At 38.5% G+C, this 25,737-nt stretch overlaps 1 protein-coding gene across 3 annotated transcripts in view; it reads right to left on the bottom strand.

Annotated features, from left to right (window-relative positions):
* USH1C (USH1 protein network component harmonin) overlaps positions 1-22,635 on the bottom strand; it is a 47,611-nt gene extending 24,976 nt beyond the window's left edge. For all 3 annotated transcript variants that reach the window (XM_071427856.1, XM_071427854.1, XM_071427855.1), the window contains exons 1-14: positions 22,474-22,635; positions 18,271-18,338; positions 16,140-16,283; positions 15,510-15,648; positions 9,676-9,784; positions 9,554-9,578; positions 8,805-8,862; positions 7,915-8,018; positions 6,639-6,723; positions 6,189-6,248; positions 5,886-5,942; positions 3,773-3,915; positions 3,074-3,139; positions 416-540 (exon numbers count right to left, since the gene is read on the bottom strand). In XM_071427856.1, the coding sequence (XP_071283957.1) occupies positions 416-540; positions 3,074-3,139; positions 3,773-3,915; positions 5,886-5,942; positions 6,189-6,248; positions 6,639-6,723; positions 7,915-8,018; positions 8,805-8,862; positions 9,554-9,578; positions 9,676-9,784; positions 15,510-15,648; positions 16,140-16,283; positions 18,271-18,338; positions 22,474-22,509 (1,219 nt within the window). In that variant the 5' untranslated portion in view covers positions 22,510-22,635. The remainder of the gene's footprint in view (positions 1-415; positions 541-3,073; positions 3,140-3,772; positions 3,916-5,885; positions 5,943-6,188; positions 6,249-6,638; positions 6,724-7,914; positions 8,019-8,804; positions 8,863-9,553; positions 9,579-9,675; positions 9,785-15,509; positions 15,649-16,139; positions 16,284-18,270; positions 18,339-22,473) is intronic.
* Positions 22,636-25,737: the final 3,102 nt, after the last annotated feature.

Below are 25,737 nucleotides of genomic sequence, written 5' to 3'. Positions count from 1 at the left end.
TCTAGTGGAAGGTGTCCCCATCCATGGCAGGGGGTTGGAATAAAGTGATCTTTATTATCCCAAGCCAAATTGTGAAAAGGCTGACAGATAAACACTGAACAGAAGCAACATGCAAAATAATACACCAAATCCCCAAGGTTGATGCGTCAGACCATTTCTTAGTAAGCCTTGTTATTTTTATTTTTCCTGCTGCTGATTGTTGAAAACCATGACTATGTGAATGGATGTAGATTTTGCAAGATGGATACCTGTTAAATAAGAATTATTTAATTGATTTATCATATGCTTCCAGTCTTCCAAAAATAATCAATTCATAGCAACCTTAACTTGGAGACAAAACTAGTGGTATATTCCACAGAGCTCAGTCATGTGTCTGAGACAAATGGAAGGAGGCAATTTGACATCAATTACTTACTTTTGTGTTTGGAACGAGGGGCAGAGTGCACTTCTGCAGTTACAGTTTTTAGAGACTTGGGTGGTTCTTTCGGACCCCAGTCTTCTTCCCACTCCTTTTTAAATTTCTCTTCCTCTGCTGTTATCCTAGAGGAAACAAATGCAGTTAGACATTGAGTACAAAATCAGCATCATCAGTATATATTCATTACCATTATAATTTTTCAGTGTATCTGTTTTTTCTCTAGAATACAAAGCATAATAAACTGCTCCTTCCTCATAACTAAATTCCTTTCATCAATTTGTTTCACTTGCTAAGCTACTAAGACAATTTGCTAAATACAGTGTAAGATATTCTTATTTAGTATTTCGACTTCTAAGGCCTGTTATATAAACACCAGCACAGATACTAAGCCATGAGTGACACACTACAGTACTGACTCTCACCTTAAATGAAGTAAAACACATCTCTCATTTTGCAATTTTTTCATTTTTAGGACTGGAATTACTTACTAGAAAAACTGAAACACTGAATGACAGAATAGCAACCATACATGTAAATCAGATGTCACAATGGCAAATAATACCAAAAAAAATATCACTCCAATATGTGACTCTCTCTATCTTTAAAACTATTTTGATGATTGCTTCCTAAACACATAGTTCTAGGTTGCCATAAAAAGTGACTCTTCCCCAAAAGAAATAAATACTGTTGGAACAGAACCCATATTAAATTCTGTATTTTAGGAAAAAATCAAAAAAGAGAGGAGAGGGGAATAGAGAGGTACAGATAGAGAATGGGGGTGCTGCAGGGAGCGTCACAATTCAGGACAAGAGCATGCAAAAGAAGTAAATTACCTAGCATTGCACTTTGATCAGAGAAAAAAGATGTTTCAAGCAAAAATTCAGCAAGTACCAACTATGTCACAGTAGAAGTGCTGAATAACCTGACAACATGTAGCTTCATATATGTTGCCTTAAATAATCCAAGATCTGTTCTTGATAATAGCTTGCCTTGAACTGATAATGCGGTGCCAAAATTTACCAGGTCTTACATACATATGAATCTATATTTGGATTATCTTTTGCATCTCTAAATTAGCTAAAGTAAATTGAAAAAATATTCACATGGTGTCAAAACACTCTTAAATATGTAGTTGAGCTCACTATTTAAATTTAGAGGCATTGTCAGGGAACAATGGACAGAATGTTTTTTCATTTAATTTTAGTTTTTAAAAGTTGGTGTTACAATGTAAATTGCAATACATAGAGTTAGGGACCTCTGCCATTTAGGGACATATGAATTTTTTTTCAAATTTAAGATACCAAAAAAGGGCACAGTGACTTTATACAAGGAACTCCTGCAGAAAGGATTCTTAAAAGAAGGCAAGGCATAATACTCAGAAACAATTAATACAGAAAAACATTGTATTTTAGCCTGCCACAACTGCTCATTAAATATCAGCTTTAGATTTCATCTAGGTTCCTGTGCTACCATTCTCCCTCTTCCTCACCCAGGAGTTTGACACCAACTTAACAGTTTGGATTGTGATATGGAAAAGCTAAAAAATGCCTGAGCAACACTTAAAAATTATACAAGGAAGTATAAAGCTGTGCTAGACTTTATACTGAGCAGCCCTCAGGGCATCAAAGCCCTCCCTGAGTGAGTAAAGCTGCTCTTAGTGCAGAACACAGCAGACATCCAACCTCCATTATAAGAGACAGGCAATCTAGATTTGGGGAACAGAATCATCCTTCACCTGTGATGGCCTGCTTTTATAGCAGCTTTTGGCTATTGCAGGAATTTCTATATAGGCCACAAATAAAGAACAGGATGTTATCAACTCCCTGGGATCAGAAAAGGGAAATGCATAAGAATTCATCCATGTGCTGCTGTAGAGCCCCCAGCAGGACTGCCAGAAAATTTTTCTCTTGTGACAGCTTGGGAATATATTTCTTTATGCACCTTATAAATTCAGAATTCCCTGCTCTTTTTCTACAAGAAAATTTTGACTAATACAGATACATGAAAAGAAACCTAAATGAATTAAATTAATTAAAACCCCTTAATATGTCAAACAGGCAAAGCCAAAGACTTGAGGGTCAATCTTAGCCCTAGAAGGCTGAATCAAAACAGATATTACTCTGCAATTTGCCTTTTCATGAAATTTCCCAGCATCATTTAGAAGGAAAGTTAATTACTCTGATAACAACTAGTTAATTTCAAAACTTGCAAATGTAAAAATGCTTTAGTTAAAAATATAGTACTGATCTGTTTCTTAGCAGAACTGCATTTTTTCTCTTAGAATTAATGTAGTGTTTCAGTGAGAACAAAGTAGACAAGTTCTGGGGCACAGAATTTCCTGAATCTTAAGTTTCACTATATATTAATAATACCTTTAAAATAAGTTCTCAACTTCAACTTCACACTGAATTTATTATTGCCTCACGTTTATTTATAATCCTCATGTTTACAGGTGCTGATTTTCAGATCAGTTTCCTATTCTTTAACTGTGGTGTACTTACTGATATGTACTGGATCCTACATTTAGCTAAATGGAAATACTACACAATTTTATTTGAAAGCAACACGCAGAATGTTTTCAGCCAGATCTAATCTAATACACAAGGAAGAACCCTTTTCCAGGTGGCACATTGCCTGTGTAAGGTTTTTACTCACTGCTCTATTTCTCTGCGATATCTCTCCTCTTCCTCTGCAGCCTTCTGGGAAATCTCCAGCTTTCTTCTATAATAAGTGGAATTAGGACAACATGATAAAAATAGTGCTTTCTGAGTAAGAACCTGAACAAAGTGTGTCAGCATATAGTTAGTTAAAAGTTAAAAACAGTAAATACATTTGTATTGAGGGAAAATGCTCAATTTTCAAAGTCATCTTTGACACCAAAGGTTCAGTACGGTTTCCTAGGAACCCCAAGGACATTCCTAACCACATGGATAATTAAGGGCATATACTCTACTTGATTCTCTGAGTCACTGTCTTCTTCTGAGAAAAGACTATAGTGTGTTTTTGTATGAGTTTAAAATATCTAACTATCTTGCTAAAAATGAATCATGAGTGAATAGCATCAGGAAAATAATGAATACCACACATTGGGGTATGAGAATCAGGGAGCAGCATGACTCTTCTACTCAAGATGGCTTGAAATGCTATCAGCTTTGAAAGCCCAGAATACCAAGAGCATCACAGGACAAACATTTTATGAACAGAGACCCTGCAAAAGCAAAACAAAGCTAATCTAAGTTGAGAATCTTCTCACTTTGGTGAGAAATATCACAGAAATAATTATGTGCTCCTGTCTTCCATGCCCTCTCCAAATCCAAGCTAAATTTTTCAGGCTGTCCTATAGTGAGTTCTCACAATCTCTCTTTCTCTTGCTGCTCTTTGATGATTTTGTTGGTCTCCAGCGCAATTCGCTTCTGATGCATTAACTCCTGGCGCTCCAGCTCACGGAGACGTGCTTCTCTTTGCCTTTCTTCTTCAGTCATGAACAGCTCCTTGCCCTGCAATCAAAACCACCACCCCCATCAGTTGTGAAAATACCTCATTAAGGCAGTTCTTCTCAGAAATAATTCAAGCCCAATTACATAGTAGCACATGTGTGGATGCTGACAGTCTGGTCAGATAAACTTTCCCAGGCATTATTCTGGGGGAGCTTGAGAAAGTTTATCTGATTTTCTCTCTGACCAGACTGTCAGCATCCACAGCACATCTTCCATTTCCTCACATTGCTCTTCCTGAAGAACACACCCTGGAAGATCCTCAAAGACCTGACTGCTTATTCCAAGGAGCCATTCTAGTTTCAGCCTCTCAGTTATTATGTACAAAACACTTCAGACAAGGTTTGCAACTACTGAAGTCAGCAACAGCACCATAGGGGTCTTGCCAAATTTATGCTCAGTGTCACTCAGAAAAAAAAATCACATTATACTTTCTTGAAACCTCACTGGGCAATGAAATGCCAGAAAACAGAACACCGAATGTTTCCCAATGTGAAGAAAACTACACAGTTACTGTGTTTTTATGCTCTTAATGCCTGGCTGCTGCAGAAACGTGTCATCATTCTGGACACCAAATACAGGGAATGTACGTCACCAAAACATGCTGCAGCTTATGCATTTCAGTTGGTTTTATGTACTTCAGTTTGTTCAGTTGATGTGTTTCAGTTGGTTCCTGTTTCATTTGCTTTACAATTAAGACACTAGCACTATTTTTTGTTCAAGAAAGTTATTTCTATACTGCTAGAGGTAGAACACTTGGATAACATTAATCTAATTTTCATTTCTGAAATAAAAATCCCATGTTATTTAGGAATGTAGGATTTTTCCTGTCTCTAAAATGCAAAGTAGACATCTTGAACAAAACCAGGCATTGAGGAATGTCTTTGCACCATAGTAGGGAAACTTTGCTTATGCTATCTGTTCTCCAGTCAAAGATGCCTGTCGAGAAGATGATGCAAGGGGAAGGAGTAAGGAACAGAGGAGTTCCATAGCAACAATTTGCCATTTTAACGATACCATCCCAGTGATGCATGCTGAGGTAGATCTCATATTTTTAAAGTTGTTAACATAACTGGGTGTTGAAACTAAGTCCTTAGGATGTTGAATTCCTGGAGCCTCATCAACTAATCCAGAATATTTGTTTAAATAATCTCTACAGCGTCTTTGGACAACTTCGTCTTTTGTTACTCTAAGAGTAGATCAAATAAACTATCAATTCCTTAATGTAGCTACACAGCATACATGAGCCCTTAGGAAGTAGCTGAAGTGACTTATTAAATCTTTTTTTTTTTCCCTATTTAACTCAGTTGCAGGGCAATTTGAAAACATGGTCTTTGATTAGTCTGTGGAACTTGATTATCCTCTTGTATACAACTACACGCTTTCTATAAGGATTAAAGCAGTAAAAACATTAAAACATTTATTGAAAGTCACACTGAAGTCAGAGGGAACATTTAATTAATTTCAGCTGGCTTAGATTAGATCTCAAAGGCTTAGGGTTCTGTTGCACAGAACAGTGGAAATGAAAAATTGAGCAATTTTCAGTGTGTCAATACACTAATGAGATCAGATAAACAGTTACAAAAGGAACTCATTTGGAATAAGACTAAGGCATCAGCTATTCAGGATTAAAAATTATTTGTCTCCAATTCACCTTTCATGTTTCAGCAGAAGCAGATATCTATTAGAACAGAAGCTCTCAAACATGAGAGACCATTACAATAAAGTTAATTTCCATTCCTTGTGAAGGAAATTATTTTGCATTGGCCCACAGTCATGTTTTATTTGACAATACTTGGTGTGGTATGAAAGAATAACATGCCACTCAAAACTGTGCTGGTTTGACAGAGTTATAGATCTTATACAGAAACACAGTTTTTGTTTTTATCCATTTATTTTTACCATTTATTTACTCACATAGCTTTACTCATTTCTGCTTACAAATGTTCTGCTTTTACAAATATGCTACTTACAGCGCCTGCTACCACAGAGATAGTCAAAGTACGGCTGCTCTTGAGCACTCTGACAGCCTGAAAATTAAAACAAAAATCAGTGTGAAGGAAGGGATAAATGGCCAGTATAATACTAGTTACCAAGGCTGGAATTTCCAGAACTAAATAGAGTCAGAGGTATGCAAATATCCAAAATCCATGTTCAATACATAACCCCTTGGGCTAATAGACCAGAATCAGAACATACTTTTTGTGGACAGGAAAACAGGACACATGTTTAATAAGCTGACAACTACAAATCCAGAGAATTAAGAAGACTTTTACCTCTTTGTGATCCACATTAGAAAAGTCCACTCCATTCACCTCAACAATCTGATCACCAACCTAAAGGAATTAATGCAAATTTTGGTACAGATGCTAAGTTAGTACACATATTCAATGAAAACAGAAAGAAATGTGCTTTCTAACACCTTCACACAACAATCATGGGTACTGGCAGAGTGCAAGGGGAACAGACTGGAAACTGGTCAGGCTTGCATACTCCTGCACTGGGATCTGCTATTGCCACTGCTAGGGATCAAATCCTGAGCTTGAAGGAATATTGGTCTGACTCAGGTCCTTCCTGTTCTTACATTTTAGAAAACTAGCTTTGTTTGAAATGTAATCACCAGATATTTCTGCCCTATGGGGAAGAAAACCCCCCTGAATCCTTGGAGTTGTCAATACAAAACAAGAATTCCTTGTGGTACCTACCTTGCAAGGTGGTAAACTCACCTCTAAGCCCACCTCTGCTGAAAGAGAATCTGGCTTAACATTGCTGATAAAAATGCCTGGTTTTTGTGTTGGACCACTGGAAATACTGGAAATGTAAAAAATCCCAAACATTAATTGGATAATATTTATAGAATAATATTTATGAGGAATACATTGTAATACAGTGAGTAGTTTTAGCTGTTTCTTCATAATTTTTTGCTTTAGTAATATTTATGGTATTAGCTATAATTCTGAAACAAATACCAAAATTTACCAGTACACACACAGCAGTTTATCATCCTATTTTTCTATTCTCTACCCCACAAAACTGGTTTAAAAGAAAAAATACTCAATCTTCTGTATTTTGCCTTACATGCTGAAACTTACATGTATGCTGACCTACACTGTCTAAAGGACTGGGGCACTAATGATATCTGAAAGTGAGCAAGCAACACAATGAAGAATTATTAATTATTTGCTGAACTGCAAGACACTGTATGTATAAAACATTGTTATTTTTTTAGGATTACTTATTAGAAGCAAGAAGGATGTTTCATCCCGAAGCCAACATCTAGCTCAGGAACTTTAAGCTGCAGTCTAAGCTGGGCCTAGAAACAGAAACTATTTAGTAGATTATATATATTCAATGAGTGATGCTGAGCCACCTCTCCAGGTTTGTAAATCTTTTTTTGAAAACCTTTACATCCTCCAAATTACAGGAGAAAAGAGTCCTGATAACTACAACTATATATTTCTAAATATATAAGAAATCCTACAAAATGCCTTCTACTCCAAAACCTCCGTAAGTATTGCAAGGATTCCAAGAATCCCAGAATCATGTTTCTAAAATCTCTTGCAAATTCAAGATTAAGTTTAGGAGCTGGATGCAGCTTTGTGATGGTGTTTTAGCTCTGAAATGGGTCAGAGAATGCAGAGAACAAACCTGACAGTGGACAGTGCTGGAATTTGCTATGTCACTGAGCAGCACTTTTAAGTATTTAAAAATGTAAAAGCATTTAAAAGATCCAATTCCATGTCAAGTTGTACTAAGGCACTTTCAGTCCTTTTTTTTATTTCTAAATTTCAAAGTTTTTTTCTTCATGACAGTACTTTTAACACAGCTACTTACACTTTGCCTAAAAATATGTAATACGTGCCACAGATACCCTACTGTTAGTTTGCCTTCCTGATCCAGCATGGATCTTTATTTTCCTGATATATCCAAGAAGGATGGAAATAAGTGCCTTGAGTGTCTCCTTTAAAAAACAGTGACACTAAATAAAAAATGTGTACCCACCTGCATCCCATGCCTTTTGTACCAATCAAGCTAATGAAGACTTTCTTCTCTTTACTGTCTTTCCCTCCAGAAGAAGCAAGTCCAGCAATACTGCCCTTTCCTTCCTGTAGAGGGATTAAACAACGCTGCAGATGTTAATTCTGTCTTGAATTTGTATCAAGACTACTATAAAATTTCATGTAGCCAGGATGAATCCCAGCCAGCATCAAGATAAGATTCAAGGTCCTATTCAAGGCTCCAAGGTCCTATCCTGCTGGAAATGAAAGTGAGGTAGAGTAATTTCAGTGGAGCTGCATGGCTGAGGTGAAAGACTGAACTTATCTGTTTTCAGAAGATTACTTAAATAGTCAAATTTTGTCTTCAGAAAGGAGTGGAGGAAAATTAGAGGAAAGTGATATGGAAAAATAATAATTTAGATTATTGCTCCCTGACAAAAGGGTTGGAGAAATACATGATAAGGCTCACTATTTAAGTAAGTCTTTCTTCCTGAAAGCAAAATAACAGTAATTGTGGCATTTCTTTTCACTTCTGCAACCCTTAGAAGTCACTTGCATTCAAAATTGTAATTCCTCCACTAATATGCCTAAAATAGGCCAAATAATCTGATAAACATTTATGCAGTAGAACTACAGCCTGGGAAGTTAATAAACTCAAGCAAAATGAAGAAGCAATTAATGAGTAAAAGCAATTTCATTTGTGTCCTGCCCTTTCCTTACCTAACAGCTCTAGAATCATTTCATAGCACAAAATATGTTCCTCACAGAATACTTTCAACAAGATATTGCATTATAGTAATGCATCAATAGATTCTCTGATAAGATCAGAGGAGAAAGTGTTTCAGAACCATTACAGATTCCCAGAAGACATTTAACAAAATATTGATCTCTTACCCCAGACTCAGACACAAACTGATCCACATATTGCCATTTAAGGGGTTCGTCTGGTGAACTGAAAGGAAAAAATAATTTAAATAATGGGACAAAATAAATGTCAATGTATTCCAGAAGCTACTTTGGAATAGAGCCTTCTGTTTGGCATCCACAACTTTCTTTGGATAGCATTCACATTTGGTTTATTTTCAAGCAATTTAAACAGAACATTAAACAAGAGTACAATTATTGGGGCTAGTAAAGGTTGAATATAAAATTGATAAAGCCCTCTCAGGTGAAACAATTTTAGGAAACTCAGAGGAAGACTGTAAAACAAACCATAACCACTCAAACATCTTACAGAAATGTCTATGCAGAGTGAGACCTCCTGTCATTAACACTTCTCAAACATTCCACCTAAAGATTCAGCTTTTCAACCAAAATTAGAAAAACAATTTTAAATTTTTCTAAACTCTGAAGCCATCATCAAATGCTACATGCCCAAAGAAGCAGTGAAGCTCTCTGCTAAGCTAGGTGCATTGATAATTAAATTTCCATTAAATATCTGTGACAAATGAGGAAATAGAAATTGGTTCATTTAAGTAGGCAACTGGTATAATATCAGATTCATCAAGCAAGACATCTGCCTGTTCATTGGAAAGGATGTGACATTTTAATCAGCCTTCACAGATTTTCATAATTAAACAGAGATTCCTGGGATAGAAGAGGCTGTGCAAAAATGAATCTGTTTTCAAATGAAAAGCCAGTACCTTTTGACAGGTATCATGCCAATATCTGAAAAAGAAAAATACTTTATTAGGTTCCTGCAGACCACAAGCAATCCATTAAAAGCAATCATTGGTGATAGAGGTGATTTTTTTGGGTTACTTACGTCTAACTTTTATGGACACGATTTTCTTTGTACGGATGAGGTTGATGACCTCTTCATGTGTGCATGAGGAAATGGAATATCCATTTATGCGCACTATCTCATCCCCAACCTCACAAACGGAAGGGAAAAGAAAAAGTAATTGTGAGTTAATAGTTTTAGAAATTTTTAAGATGGAATGCAATCTGGCAATCATTTTGATGCAAAGGTTAGATCATGTTGATTCATGAATACTTTCTGAATCTTAGGTAATGTCAGATCAGACTTACTGTATTTGTTTTCAATTAATACCAAACACCAAAAGAGCAAATTAATGGCCAAATAACAATTTTATAAATACTGTCTACTATACATCAGATTTGTACTCCACAGATTACCTTAAAAACAAGACTCTGTGTTAATTCCTATAATTTTGGAGTTATTTTCTTGATTTATACTTCAGAAGTTAAAGTTTGCTTTTACTGTATGCTTTCTGAGATACCTTCCTTAATATATTTGATCAATAGGAAATTAAACTTAGTCTTATTATCTTGCCTGATTCTGGATTAAGAAAATGCATTATTTTAAGGGATTTTACCTCTTTGTCTTTGTTTGGGGACCCTGCTAACATTTATTGGCAATCCAATGGCAGCACCCCAAGGACATCCCTGGCAGCGTTCAATTTAATAGTATAGAACTGCCAGGGTGCTTTCAGTCGCTTCTATAAAATTTCAAATCTTATTTATCAAAGTACAATCAAAAAGTTTCTCTTCCTCTAATATAAATCCAAATTTGATATGCTACGATGACTAGAGAGAATTTTCCAAGTTTTTATGAACTCTGCCCAATGATCCTCTTACCCAGCTAGGCTGAGAAGGAATCAGTGATGAAGACGTTGCCTACTTCATTTAAGTAGTGCCTTATTATCCGCTCAAGATTACAATGAAAAATTCCAGGTCCTGGCTGGAGCACCATAAGCAAAGACTTTTACTTGATGTGAACCACATGATGTGGCTGTATGAAAATTATTGCATGATTTCTTCCATTATCAATGTAGATCAATCCACTGCACAGTAAAATATACAAATGATTACCATGAAATTACCTTAACAAACCATCCACCATATCATCTTATACCTCTGATCTCCACATGGACAAAGCCAAATACTTTGGGTCCTTTCCAGTAGCATTTCCTCTGAACTATTGTGAATATTTGTTATGAAAAATATATTTGACGAGACTTTGCTCATTAACACCAACAGCATGGGATTTTAATCTCAGTCAATGAAACTTCAGGTGCCTCCTCACAAATGTGTCTGGTTTCATGGCAGCATTATCCCTAGTTAATGATTGCCTAAAATGTTCCATTTAAAGACTCAAATGCCAAGCTTCCAAAGTTCACTTTAGGCTTAAGTTTTCCATGCTGGTATCTGCATTAGGCTGATTTCAGTTTTCAGCAAAGCTAAAGAAACGATATTTTTATTCAACAAAATTTAGGTGGAATGCATTATCAAGCTCATTTAAAAAAAACCCCTACAATTACTTTACGAGAGGCTCTGTCCTTTCATTTTATATGAGAGGACTGAGTGGAATTTGAAGTAGAAATTCCTCAATATAGCCTGTGTTCTAGAGACTTTAACACACAAAAGGGCACGACATTGTGTGACAGGACATTAGGGTTGCTATCACTTTCTGCCTTTTTTCATATTATAATGATTCCTTGAATCTTCCAACTGTGATCTGGCAAATCAAAAAATAAAACACAAACAGAAAACCCCATGAATGTATCTTCTTTATTTCTTTCACAAGCTTTTCTAATTCTTCTGGGAAGTGTCTCATGCTCTGCAACACTACAGAAAACATTAACATGTCCACTATACCAGCATTGCTCATGGTCCCACTTTCCACTGAAGCTGAGGATTTTTGTCTGACACAACACAGCATCAGAAGGCAATGAAAGCAAAGAAAACCGTCCTGCAGAAAGGAACATGCACGCAGAGGCAAAACAGGACTGCGGTCCCTAGCTCCTGACCAGTGGGACATCCACTCCCTCTGCTGGGCATCCAAAAAAATCTCATCCAGGGCAACGGCCTGCACTCCTAAGAGCTTGACAGTCAGATTTTTAAAATGATCTTTAGCAACAGCAGAAATAGGTCAGCAATGAAGGCCTTTGAACATACAGCCTGTGGTAAAATACAGAATCAGACAAGAAGAGCGCATGAGGCCTGCAGTTTATAGTTACATCCTTGACAGCTCTTGCCATCACTCATTTAACCAACTAACTGTTCCAAACATTCAAAACCACATCCATCCACCCTATCCATCCTCTGTTGATTTTACATATGTGGCAAAGGGGGAGGGTGGGCTTTTTGTTTGGTTTTGTTTTAGTTCAAGATCTCCCCCTTTGCTCACATCCTCCATATCATGCAGACTGTAACAGAGCATGGAGCCTGGGTTTGCACAAACCTGACCCTTTAAAAGGGTATCATGCTGTTACTGGCTGCCATGCCTTAACACACAGAAACCCCCAGTTTCAGGGCTGCAAATGGCAGTGCCATCCTGGGGCTTCTACACCAGCAGAACTCACACTGTTCTGAGGATATCAGCATTCACTGAGTCAAATCTGTTCTCATCTCCCCAAGAGGCACTTGCAAAATTATAAATGCACACAAGAGCATATTTTATTTTCCCTCCAGTATGGGAATGAGCTTTCCCCATACAGGTATTTTTAATACTCTCCTTTACTAGACTGTCATCTTATTTCTGAAACTCAACACCCTTCACTCAACCTAATGACATTTGTATTGCTGACAGACAATGACTGAGGTTGCTTTACAAATAACCCAATCTAGGCTGAACTACAGAAGATCTATAGACATACAGCAAACTGCTTCTCTTTAGGATACTTGAACAGCTTTTCCTGAACAATGGTATCTAATATTGGAGTAATTAATAGCTGTTTTCATGTATTTTGTTACTTTTGTACAGGTATCACTGTATACCAAGCTAATGAATCAGAGCTGTAGAGATAAAAGTCTGTGGGACTGAGCAGAGTAGAACAGTAACAATTATTTTGGTATTATATCACAGTTTCCCCTTTCCCTATCCAACAGAGAGATGACAGACTTTTTAGAAAAAAGATGCAAACCTAACTTTTCTCAAGTAAAATGCCTATTATTTCTAACTTTTAACATGAGAAATATAATATTTAGTGCTTCTAGGAAATTGAAGGGCTTCATATAATAACATCAACTGTTTCAAATTTCCCATTTTGTATACTGCTTCCACTTTCATCATTCACACCAATCTCTTTGTATTCAGCAGAATCCTCACACACAAGTATCAAAAAGCAGTGGGGGCATGGGGGGGAGAGATGATGTCCATTACTTAATGGAAGGACAAAACACTTGAACCTTTAGAGAAACTGTAGTCAAAAAAGGGTCAAACCTACAAGTGCCACAGAGAACCTTCATTATTATTTGGTCATTTTAATGTAACTTGGAAAGTACCTCAAGGAGAAAACATGCAATTTGAACTGGAAATTTTAAAAGCAGCAGGATGTAAAAGTGATGGTATAATAGCAAATCATTATACCTTTCTCAGACTGCATTTTTGGGATTGAAAATGTGTAGAGATTTTGTTAAATAAATCAGGTGGGTGAAATTTCAGAAGCAGTTGGCTTTACTGTGAGACAGCAATTTAGAACAATGGGCTGCCTGTCAGGTCTTGTTATTCAGTGAGGTTCAGAAAGTGCCTAGTGCCACCTATTATTCAGGCACTTTAGGCTGAGCTTTAACACCACGTATCAAAAACCAGAAGCCAGGCAGTTACAGGAGCTGCAAAGCACCATCTGCCCACGTGAATTCATATAATCCCTAGCAAGTTCAGTGTCAGTGTCAAGCATTCTTCCCCCTTATTGTCCCTACTTTGTCAGCTGAACCCTAACAATGTTCTGAGTTGCAATAGAGTTCGTACACTCCAGCCCAAAGATCCTTTACAACCCCCCTCACTGACACCAACAAGTCCAACAACGACCTTGGTCACAGAAAGCCAAGGGGCCTTTTTGTGTACAGAGAAAGCAGGACAACTGACATCCTAATAAGAGCACATCAGCTGAACATCCCTCCTTTTGCAGTGATTATGTGTCAAAATGTTAGTGTGAAAGAAGCAGAGCTGCAACACAGCCTTAACACCAAAGTATTGGAATGTATTTAAGGCAGTGGCTAGTAAGTCCTTTATTGATCAGAATCATTAGTGCCTTCCAATATTTTCCAGAAGATGTTTACAAAAGCCAAATAAGGGACTGGTCTTGATCTTTTTCTCAAGTTTCTAACAGTTGAGGAAGGAAGCAGAGGGAATCTCTCCTATTGAGCTCACCCCAGCCCAGGAACAACTCCCTTGTCTACACTTCCCATTCTTGCTGTGTAACACAGAAGATGAGGTACATGAACTTTTGTAGTGCAAACTGAGAGGGTGCATCAAAGCCCTTTTCTGCAGTTGCCCATTGGCAAATCCCATGCTTAAATTAGGCTGAGGACACATAGAGCACAAGGTTTGTGCTGAGCTACAACACCCTCTCAGTTCTAACTACACACAGAACCTGTGGTTTTATTCCAAGGAGTTTGTAAAGCATCCCCTGGATGCACCTGTCACACATGCCAGTCATGCACCTCCTGTGCAGAGCAGGCTGACAGAAGATGGAACTAATTCAAACATGATTCTGGATGGGATATATAGGTATGAATGCACAAACAGAAGGGCATGCACATACATGAAACAGAAAGAGGAACAGTTTAAATTTTAGAAAAGCTTTCAGCATGAGTGACACAAACAGGGAAACCTAACTTTATCTGCTTTGTTGATAGATATTTATTTTTATTTTTTTTATCTAAGAGATTTGTGAGGTAATACTGAAACATATCTACAAAAACATGCTAGCTTAATTAAACTAAATTAAAATTAATGCATCATACTAGTCTAATATATTTTGGACTAGTGTTAAACACAATCCTTAGCCATCAATACTTACAGCAGATATTCAGACTTGACAAAGTAAAAGTAGCCAGATATATTATATATATTAGCATTTCCAGTCAGAAATTCAGACCTTTAGTACACCTTATCAGATTCAAAGTCTGATAGGAAGATGCAGACATTTGTCACAGCAATTTCTCACACCTCTCTTCACTAAGCAATGCCACATTCAAAAAGAAACCAAACACCCAAAACTTCATTAATGCAAATTGCATAAGTATTGCAGTGTTTCTACACATAATTATTTTTGCCAACCTTGTTGGCAACTTCATGTATCCAAAATGCAATCACAGAAAGTGCAATTCTATGCAGTAAAGAGGATACTGGGAATAGTAAAAAAATATGTTATTTATATTATTGCATAAACCAAAACCCCCACAATCTATACATAAAGTAAATATTTCATTACACAAATGATATCTATGCAAGATGGAATTAACACTTTTAGTATTTACATGTTCTGTTCTACATTTAATCAAAACTTAGCAACTTAAAGCACTCTTCCCCAGTCTAGAAATCCTTCTTTCCATCTGCTTACATACAACTGTTGCTACTCACGAAGTATAAGCATTCCAGGAAAACCTTAAACCTTCAAAAATTAGCATATCCCAAACAAGAAAAAAAAAAAAAGGCTTACATATAATTAGGAAAAGCAAAATGAACATTTTTAATGACTTGATTCACCACTGGTATAATGGTATTTACCATGGCATTACTTTACATGTAGGGATTCTATTTGAAGTGACAAAGAGCATCTTAGCAAAATCAATTTCTGAATGTTAAAGAACAACCATTAGCACCTAACATGAATAGAATTTTCTTACCTGAAGTCCAGCATTGTCTGCCTGTCCTCCTTTAACCAACTGGGAGATGAAGAGGCCACAGCTGAATTCCACTCCACCTCTTACACTTAATCCAAGCCCTTCAGGATTCAATCGATCCAATCTCACCTCTTTCAGCTTTCTGCAAAAATGGAACACACCTGAATGTTCAGCTGCATAACACCTTGTCTCAATTATGTTTCATATGAAAGTCAGACATTATTTTTCACTTATATAATTTAGGCATAAAAGGCAAGCTCACTAAAGTTTGGATGGATGTGTGTTAGCTAAAACCATCAAGTTTATTCATATGAAAAGACATTTGCAATCACGGAAACTGCTTTTAGAGGGTTAGAGCAATGAGATTTTTTTTATTATTAAATTCAAGAAAAACGAGAAAATATTGGTTTGGCTCCTTTACCCTGCTTTTACTAGATTAAACCACTTGGCAAACAATTTAAGTACAGTACGCTTGGGTGTACTTCTAGCAAATATAGCAAAAGTAAAATAACTATGCGCAACTCTCCACAGACAAACAATATTTTACTCGGAGTTTACCTCAGTAAACTCAGTATTTCTTGTTTTTTATTTCAGTTAGCTGCATTGTTTTGTTGTTGTTCTGCATTGTCTCACCGTGATCGTTTGGGTGTAAGCTGATCGTATTCCACCTGGTGTTTTAATGGGATGAGTGGGCGGATAGCATCGAACAGAGGCAACCTGCTTGGTTCATTAATCACCAGTTTTAGGTCCCCTACCAACACTGGGAGATTCATAGACCTGCCAAAAACACAGAGACAAAACAAACACAGGTAAACAACCAACAAAAAGTTTCATTTTATAAGTTGCTGTACACATGGCTTCAATATTTGCATGTCCTTTCAAGCTACCAAAAGAGATATTTATGCAGATACTGGTTTGATGAAAGCAAACTAGCCCCTGAGAAAGCAAACCTTCTGTAAATAAAGAACATTTGCTTCAAAACATGTGAAGTCTTCTATATATTCACTTGATATTTTAAGGTCATGCACATCACGTTTATAGATGACATCTCCAATTTCATTCTCAGAGCACCTACAAGATTTATGGAACCATTTGAAAATAACTTTCCAGATTAGACCCACCCATTAGATCCACCTAATGGATTTTTGTTTCCCTATTAGTTAGGGATCCTTGTAAGTAAATATAGGCTACAAGCTCTTTCCTTTCTTGAACTTAGAGTACTGACAAATTGTTTCAATCCAGGACAAAAAAAAAAAAAAAAATCCCGATATTCAGCAGCTAGAGCAAAGACTTTGTTTAAGTTCCATTTTTTGTTCAAAACCAAATTTGAAGAGTAATTAACTAATCCACAAAACCTACAGAAGTCAAACTGTTGTAAACATTTCTTTCATGAGAGCTAAGCAAAGTGTCTCCTTGAAATTGTCAGCACTGAGATGGCTATGACCTACAAAATATATTTTGTTGTACAGATGCAGGAGTGGAGGAACAGCTAAGGTTCAGTGGAGCAATATAAGATAGTCAGTTAAACTTTTTCTGTATTATTTACTGTTCCCTTTCTTTAAATTTACATTTCCCGGGACACAATATTTCTGAGGCATGGGCATTGAAAATACAGATATAAATACAGGAATACCTATAGGATTAGAGGTCAAATACTTCTGGAAGTACTATTCACAGTGAAGCAGAAATTAAGTGCTAATTCCAACAGCAAATGCACATATTTTTGCCCTGGGATATTTCATAATGTATTCCCAGGAAGAGATACATCGTTATATGTTCACAGAGATATTGCAAATTTTGCCCAAGACAATGCAGTTGTGGAAATTGAAGAAAAGTTGTCATATGCATTGTTAATTTTGTAACTGCAAGAAGATTTTAAATAATTCAGATCTGCTGAACCAATTGGCTTTCCAAACAACAGTCTTTATGAATGGAAAAGCAATTAGACAGACCTGAGTGAAACTGAATCAGATATGTAGCTGAATACTCCCATAACTACAAACATCAGATGGAAACATATACACTTCACTCAGCTGAGAAGCTTTTAATTACAATATGAATGGAAACAATGTCTTAAAGAGCCACTTGCCTATGATCAATGGAAAATATATTCTCATCTTCTCTGAAAAACAATGGCTCATGGGCTGATGTAATTTGCAATGAAACAAGTCTGAAGCAAATATGGTTTAAACCAGTTCAGCAAAAGGGTTGGTAATAGGCCTATCACCTTTCCAATTTTTTACCATTGTATTCTAATAAGCCAGAGTCATTAAACATGCCAAACAAATTCTAAGAGTTTATTTTTCCAGCTTTGTGAAGGATAGTTGCAAAGTTTTTATCTGAAAAGTTAGCAAAAAATCTTTAAAAAGTGATGCCAGCGAAAACTTTGTATCAAACAAATAAGCGCTATTTTGAAATATTACTGAACATTATTAATGCTCTCTTCCTGTTTCCTGAGAACAGTTTTATCATGCAGGAGCCTCCCCCCACACACCCCCAGATATGAATCCACCAAACTCTTTTAAAAAACTGCCATGTCATGAAACCAAAGTAGCTTTATAAGTGATTACAGACATGCCCCTTCTCTGCCTGCAGGTTATGCTGTGAAACCACAAGATCTCATTAAACACGATAAAAACCTCTTATTTCAATTACTTTTCTAGTAGCACATAGAAAGACTATTTAAATAATCATGAATATTAATTCTTCAAATTGAAAAAGATTAGTAAAATTCCACACCAACATATATAAAGCTAGATCTTACTGGTGGTACATCCGCAGCACATCATAAAGGTAATCCTTCTCCGCTTCATTGTCAATTAATAGATTGACCTGAAAACCCAAAGACACTATCATTAATCTCTGACTTAATAGCCCCAAAAACTGAACACGAGAGACTTTCACAGATTCTTAAGCTGTAGAGCAAAAGTTCCGTTAAGGAAAAAGAATTTTTTAAAGGTAAACATGTTTTGGCAACAGAGCATTACCTCACAGCATCATGCTTACAATGAGACTTCCTAAAATTAGTATGACAACAATTAGACAAGGTGGTGAATCCTGATATACTCTGTATGCTACATTTCCCCTCAGCAGTAGTATCATTACAGTAATATCATATTTGTCTTACCTGATAATCACTGTACTGTTGAATAAATGTCTTCAGAAACCTTTTTGGCCACTCATTAATGTAGCACATGCTGTCACAGATAAAACCACTGCGCTGAGATACAATCTCTGTGCTGTCGTCCAAACCACCGATTTCAGGAGCTCACTTATAGCATTATGCAAACTGCTACACCTCTGCTCCTCTTTGCTCCAGCTCTTAACTGATAGAACTTGCTAGTTATTCTTTCCTCCCCCACTAATAGTACCTTTACTTAAACCAGTGTCATATTACTATGCCTGCTCTTGGATAATTACAGTAAATTAAAGCAAAAGAAAACCAAACCTGAATTCTTACATGAGGAGTTCAATTTGTATTCAATGATAGTAAGACCCCCACTAATCTTACTTGTAGTGAGAGGTCACATCACATCAGTTTTACATCTGGACAAGCCTGATGTTTAGGAACACAATTTACATCTGACCTAAAGGGTAATATTACTGTGACGTGAAGACTGAGAAGCAATTTGCATACTTAAAGAAAGGCCCTTTCTTTCCAGGTTTGCAATGGTTTGTATTATGTTCTAAACTAAATACATGCTTCATATTCCTTTTGTCCCACTTGGCTGTCTAAAGCCAGCAAGTCTTCACATACCAGTGGTTTTCTATTACTTGTACCTCCTGGCTCTCTAAAGCCAGCAAGACCTCACATTCAGGTGGTTTTCTGTTACTTGCCTCCTCTGGAAAAAGACACTTTCAAAACCTAAAGGCCAGAAAGCTACATGCAGGTCAAGATTGCTTTACAGTTATACCAGTGAATACCATTTATTCACCACGAATTTCAAAACACATAGGATAAAGTCTGTCTTAAAAGGAAATAAAATATTTGCCATCAAAACTTCAGCAATACTGTGCACAGACTCAAGGCAAGGCTAATTGTAAAGGTAAAACTCAAGGTAAAACTAATTCCAGCATCCATTTCTCACTTCCCTAACAGGTAAAATACAGAGCTCAATCCCCAATGCCAGTAAGATACTGTATGAGCTGTGTCTCACAAAGAACATTAAATGTTTAAGTGCATCGACCCTACACAGCAAAGGGCCAAACCATCATCATCTCTTTTTCCTGACAGAAAAAGCAAAGATTAACAATATTCAATTTTTCTCTTAATATGCTTGCTGTTGGATACATCCTCATTTCCCCTCAGAAAATGGAGGGCTACATCTAAATTCTGCTATTTCTTCTGACAAAATACTCAATTTTTCTGTTTGACTCCTGCACTTCTCACCCTACACCAGCAACTTCTTTCTCCTCTGACCAAACCCAACACCCAGGTGATTTCTAATATATTCAGAATGCTACAGCTGGGTTAATCTTCCTGGGCCACTCCTACTAATGGGTCATTCTCCTCCTGCTGCCTTCTCTTCCATCAATTATCACTGCATCATAGCTACCTGCATCTCATGCCATTTTCCTATTTCTTTAACTACTTGAGGTTAAATCTCACTGAAAACACATGCTTTACCTGGACTTATCATCAGCTTTAAAAACTGACTCTAATTTCATAAATCCTAAAATATCATCCCCCCACTATTTAAAAAAAATAAATTAGCAGTGACATGGTATAACTTGGATCACAGAAGTATTTTAGTATCTATTTCTCAAGAAAATGACTGTAGAGTCATGGGATAGGTGATTTCACACCTGTTAAATCAAGGATATTTTAGAAAAACCATCTGGACACAGCACTGGACAATTGGCTCTTGATGGCCCTGAGCATGGAGGGGTTGGGGCAGACAACCTCCAGGTGTCTCTTCTACCCTCAACCCTTCAGTGATTATTTAAAGAGTCTTGTATTAGTTGTATCATTGATAATCCTAGAATACAGAGTTGTTCATGCTCCACTTCTCACTACATACACTGCACTGTTTTTCACAGAAATTTGTTGTCATCTCATCGCAAGGGTTCCATACTGTTGTCTCCTTATCACAAAGGTTCCATACCTTCTTGGTGTTTCTCTGGGCAGCTCCTGAGAGCACTGATCCCAGTTCCCCTCTCACCCAGCCACCCACTCTCTTACAGCACTCTTCTTCTCGCTGGTTACAGCTGTGGCCTGGTAAAGTCAGGGCTGCTCCTAATCATTGATAATTGGCCCAGCTGCAACTCCTTAGGGGTAGGATTACTTTTTACATGATCTTTATTTTCTTATATTCTGTCTCCCTACAGAAATTAATAAAAAATCATCACGCAATCTACACACATAAAAAAAATGAAGTCTGTCAAGAAGTCTACCTAAGTTAATTCAGTGGAATAGAAGCTGTGGGGAGGAAAAAGCACATTTTTGGTGTGGAAAAAGTTCAGATGATGATAATGCAATATATTAGCACTATTCCAATCTGCCAGATACCAAAGAAGAGTATGAAGTCCTGTTTAAGTTAGACAGATTTTGGAAAACTATTGAAGGAAAGGGAAAAACTGGTTTGGATATGTAGCATATTTTACATTGTTGCTTGGTTGATAGGGAAACTGATTAAAATTGCTGAGGAAAAAAGAAACTCAGAAAAAAAGTTAAGTAAGACAACTGCCATTAACTGAGGAAATTGAGATCTTGTAGTGAGCATCTTCACTGGTATGTCACAGAAAAAGTAAGCATCCAAGACTGTAGGTGCTGCAGAGGTCACTAGAAGCAGGATGATGCAAAATAAAAAAAAGAAAATACCTATTTCAATGTCTTCTAAGTCAGATAAAGCTGTCACTGATACCTGCATCCCAGCTGTTTGCAGCAACACTGACAATACATTTCACGTTATCGGGGTGGGGCTTGAATGATTTATGAATTATAGCAGCAATGAAAGGGAGAAGGTTTAAAGTTCAAGACAGTAACCACCCACCTAGAAACAAGAGTCTTTACAGAAATGTTGCACAACCCATTGTTGAGTTATACAGTAATAGGGAGCAAGGCAGAAACAATGTGCTAGATGGCTACAGTCATCACGATGGAGTACCCAGGTCCTTAATGTTCTTGAACTCCAATTTGACATACAGAAGTGTTTCTCCTCTAATTCATCCTAATAATCCTTTGGTTAATGTGTTTATTATTATTATCATCAGGTGGCAGATACTTCTCTAAAACATTACATTACTTTGTGGAAATCGCACGTCCTAGCTGATAAAAACAAAACAAAACCCCCCCAAAACCTATAAAAAACCAAATCAACCACAACTTTCTTCACAAAACAAAAACAACCCTCACAAAATACTACAGAAAACCTTAATCAGAGAGAGTCCTAAACGGCTTGGCAAAAACATCTTTTACACATGTAAACTATTTTCCTCCTCCTTTCCTTAATTAGAGCTTTTTAGAGCGGTCTTCGCTCATACAATTTTGCGCTCTGCCGAGCACTTATTTAACCGGATAAACGACAAAACGACAAAATGCCAGGCAGCCCGAGCCGCTCCATGTATCAAATACGTTCGCACATGAGCGCACAACCGCGCCGGGGAATGTTAAGGTGGAACCGGAGCGGGCCGAGCCCCGCCGGATGCGCGCAGGGCTGAGCGGGCACTGCCAGCGCCTGGACTCCAGCACCGGCTCCAACGGGGCATTAAGCACAAAAACAAACTGTTCTAAGCCCGGCAAAAGCTCATGCACTGGGGAACGATCCTCTTCTCTCCCTCTCTTTCCAAGGCCTTTAGCACCCATCCCGTCCCAGGAGGCTGCCACCCGCGCCGGTGGCAGGGCAGTGCAAAGTCCCTGAGCCTCTCCCTGCCTGCCCCGCGGCTCACCGGGGCACAGCCGTGCCCGCCCGGGGGGGGCCTCGCCGCCCGCCCGCAGCCTCCGCTCCGGCCGGCCCCGCCGCCTCACCTTGTGCCGGAACTCTCGGGCGACGCGGCGCTCCATGGCGCGGGCTGCGGCTGCGGGAGCGGTGCGGGCAATGCGCGGGTGCGGTGCGGGCGCTGCGCGGGAGCGGTGCGGGCAATGCGCGGGAGCGGTGCGGGCAATGCGCGGGGCGGCTGCGCGGGCGAGGCCGCGCCCCGGGGCGGTGAGAGGCGCGCCCGCCGCCGCCGCCTCCGGCATGCCCGAGATCGCAGGGCACGAGCAGCCGGGCACCGCTACCCGCGCTGGGCTTGAGGCCGGAACGGCCCAGAAAGTAAAAGGAAAATAAACATCCCTCCATACACGGCCCCTGCCCCGCGGTGTGCTGTCCGGGCTTCTCCCTGGGCTGGTTTGTACAACTAGCTCTTCTCCTCAAACGGCACTCAGCTCCCATACCAATTTCTCGCCTGTATTTGTAGGTATGCATGCATGTCAGTAATACTAACAGTCAAGGAAAGCACGAATATGTGAACTTTAAAGCATATTAACACCCAGGTTAAAAACAAACCAACCAATCAAAAAACAATCTAGGCCCAAACAAACAGAAAAAAAATGCTTCAATAAATTGTTGTGTGGCAAATAATCTCAACTTCTGTGCTTTTAGGTAAGCAAAGTGAAGCTAATTCATCATTGTCTAGATCAGACTTCCCCCAGCCTTTCCCACAATGTTGTTGCTTACAAATACAGCCTCTGACGTGGCTGTTGTAACTGCAGAAGAATCAAGCTCGGTGCACCTGAAGAGGAACCTATTTTGGACTAATCTCTTTCATACTTTTTTATCTTGCTGGTTCTTCTCCCACTTTCCCTACTGTGGTTCAACATCACAGATTTCCTCAATCAGGAGGGTAGTGAGTGGAGAGCACCTGCTCACCCACGTCTCTTGGTCTCCATGCAGAATCACCTTTAACCACGTAACTCCAGAGAGAGCAGGGTTTACTTAAGGACAGGTAACTTACCTCTCCTCCTTCCAACAGAGTGGAAACTTGTATGAATGCATATAAAAGTGTGATTAAAAAGAAATCCATACTGCCATAAACCCCCCTGTATTCTATTTTATCATTTCTGTGTGATAACTTCTGTAAGCTACACTGGCTCCTTAGAAACTGCTCTAAGCACTTGCAGATGGTTTTGCTGTGTTGGAACATTTAAGCCATATGTACACTACCCATTTATCATATCAGGTGTCAGGAATATGAGAGGAGTGCATATTAAGCCTGTATACAAATAAATACAGTTGTTTTCAGAAAAATGTTTTCTCTTAAAATTGCAACTATTAATACATAAATCACTTTTACCTAAGTTCCAGTACCACACAATACCAAAAAGCTAGTCTCTCCACACAGATATAGAATTAAACACAGAGATACAGAATTTCTGCCATGGACATGCAAAACAAAACTATCTTGTATTTGAAAAGAGAGAGGAGACACAAAAAATTTAAAGCAGACATAAGAACCCATGCATGTCGAGCCTTTAAATTTACATATAGTCTAGAACAATCATTGATTATCTATCAATCATTTCTAGAAGGCTTCACAGGAATAGATCTTATCCAAGCTCAAAGCTATGTACGCTTGAAAGAAATTAACTGGTTTTTATAATACAGATAAACTTCCCAGGAGTCAGAAACTCCTCCTCCACGTAGTAAAGAATTGTGAAATTGACTTCACTTGGTGATGTGAAAACTGCTCTGAATCATCGTGTACAGGACACAGTGCAGGAAGGATGACAAACTTGGTGGGCTGTTATTCTGCTGTTACATAAATTCATGTGCTCTACTGTATGCAAATACAAAGCAAACAAATCCACAAAGCTAACTCGTGCTCCAAAACTGGAAGTTGGATAACCAGTAAATTTATTAAATGGTTCTGAAGTGTTCATTGCTTCAAATGCACCATGTATTAAAAGATAGTACAATTATGACTGTTTAGTATTTTTAGATAATGAAATCTTTCCTAGCAAGAAATCAAATTGCATCTAAATTGGTTCTAAATTATCTTCAATTCTTGTTTTGCTACTTGTGGCACAAAGAGAAAATGAACAAAGTGAGCAGCTCATTTAGAAACAAAGAAATACATTAAAGTGTGTGTTGTGTAACCTGATCCCTGTTGCTTTCATCTACTTTCTCTACCTCCATTAACATAACTTGTATTAGTGAAAGTGCACCAAAGCCAAGCACATGCTGCACTCAGAGCAGATACAGGCTGAGGCTAGCACATAGTTCTAAAAATTTGTTTGGGGTTATTTGGAAAAGGCTGTTGTCAAAGTTAAAGGATATCTTTTATTCCTCATGTTTTTTTCTCTCAAGCATTCTCCCTCCAACACTTACAGGAGAGAACAGAATTCTCAGTGAAAACATCACTAGTTTTCCATCATTTCATTAGAAATGAAACACAAGAAACACAATCCACAGGGACAAATTACAAAGGCAGAAAAGAGATCGTTTTAATGACTTACTGTTAACAGACTTCCCAAAGCAGTCAGAAAAGGCCCCTTTTTATCTGAGACAGTTTCTCACCTGGTATGGGCAGCTTCTAAAGCTTCTGTCACAGGATATGCAAACCTGAAGAATGATGGGGAGAGAGACAGCAGCAGATGGGAAAGGGAAAATAACAGGAAAGGTAACAGTGATAGGAGGAGAGAAAAGGGAAAAGACATAATGAAAGGAAGCAAATTTAATCATAAAGGGTGAAAAAAAGAAAGAAAAAAGAGGAGGAATAAACATGGAAAAGGCTCCAAAGAGAGCTCCAGAGTGTGAATTTATAGTAAAAATAAAAAAGTTATCAGAAGCTATGGAAACCCTCCGTACATTAGCTGCCTGCTGCATTCAGTGTATGTCTCACTTATGTCTGTCGTTATTCAAGCCCTAACACCTCTTTCAGAGGGACCACTGCTCTCTGCTGAGCACGGACAAGATTTGCCGCTCCCGGCCGGAGCTGAGCGCTCGGTGCGTGCCCATCCATCCGCAGGAGCTGCGGGAGCAGCCCCGGCTCCGCTGGCCCCGGAGCGGCCGCTTAGAGCGGCGGTCCCGGCTGCTGCTGCCGAGACAGCGGCACACGAACCTCCCAAAACCGCGGAGGGCGGACAAATGGAAGGGAATGCACGGAGGCGGCGAGGTCAGCGCCGGGCACGGCCAGGGCGGGAGCGGCGATGGCAGAGCCAGACCCGCTGCCGGGCCAGGGGCGGTGTCCGGGGCGGTGTCCGGGGTGGGTGCCGGGGCAGGGCCAGGCCGGGGGCGGATAAACCCCCCGG

The sequence above is a fragment of the Agelaius tricolor genome, unplaced genomic scaffold (assembly GCF_023055355.1).
Source record: "Agelaius tricolor isolate 1412-34295 unplaced genomic scaffold, bAgeTri1.0.p SCAF_5, whole genome shotgun sequence".
NCBI lineage: Eukaryota > Metazoa > Chordata > Aves > Passeriformes > Icteridae > Agelaius > Agelaius tricolor.
This window is presented reverse-complemented; position numbering and strand designations above follow the sequence as displayed.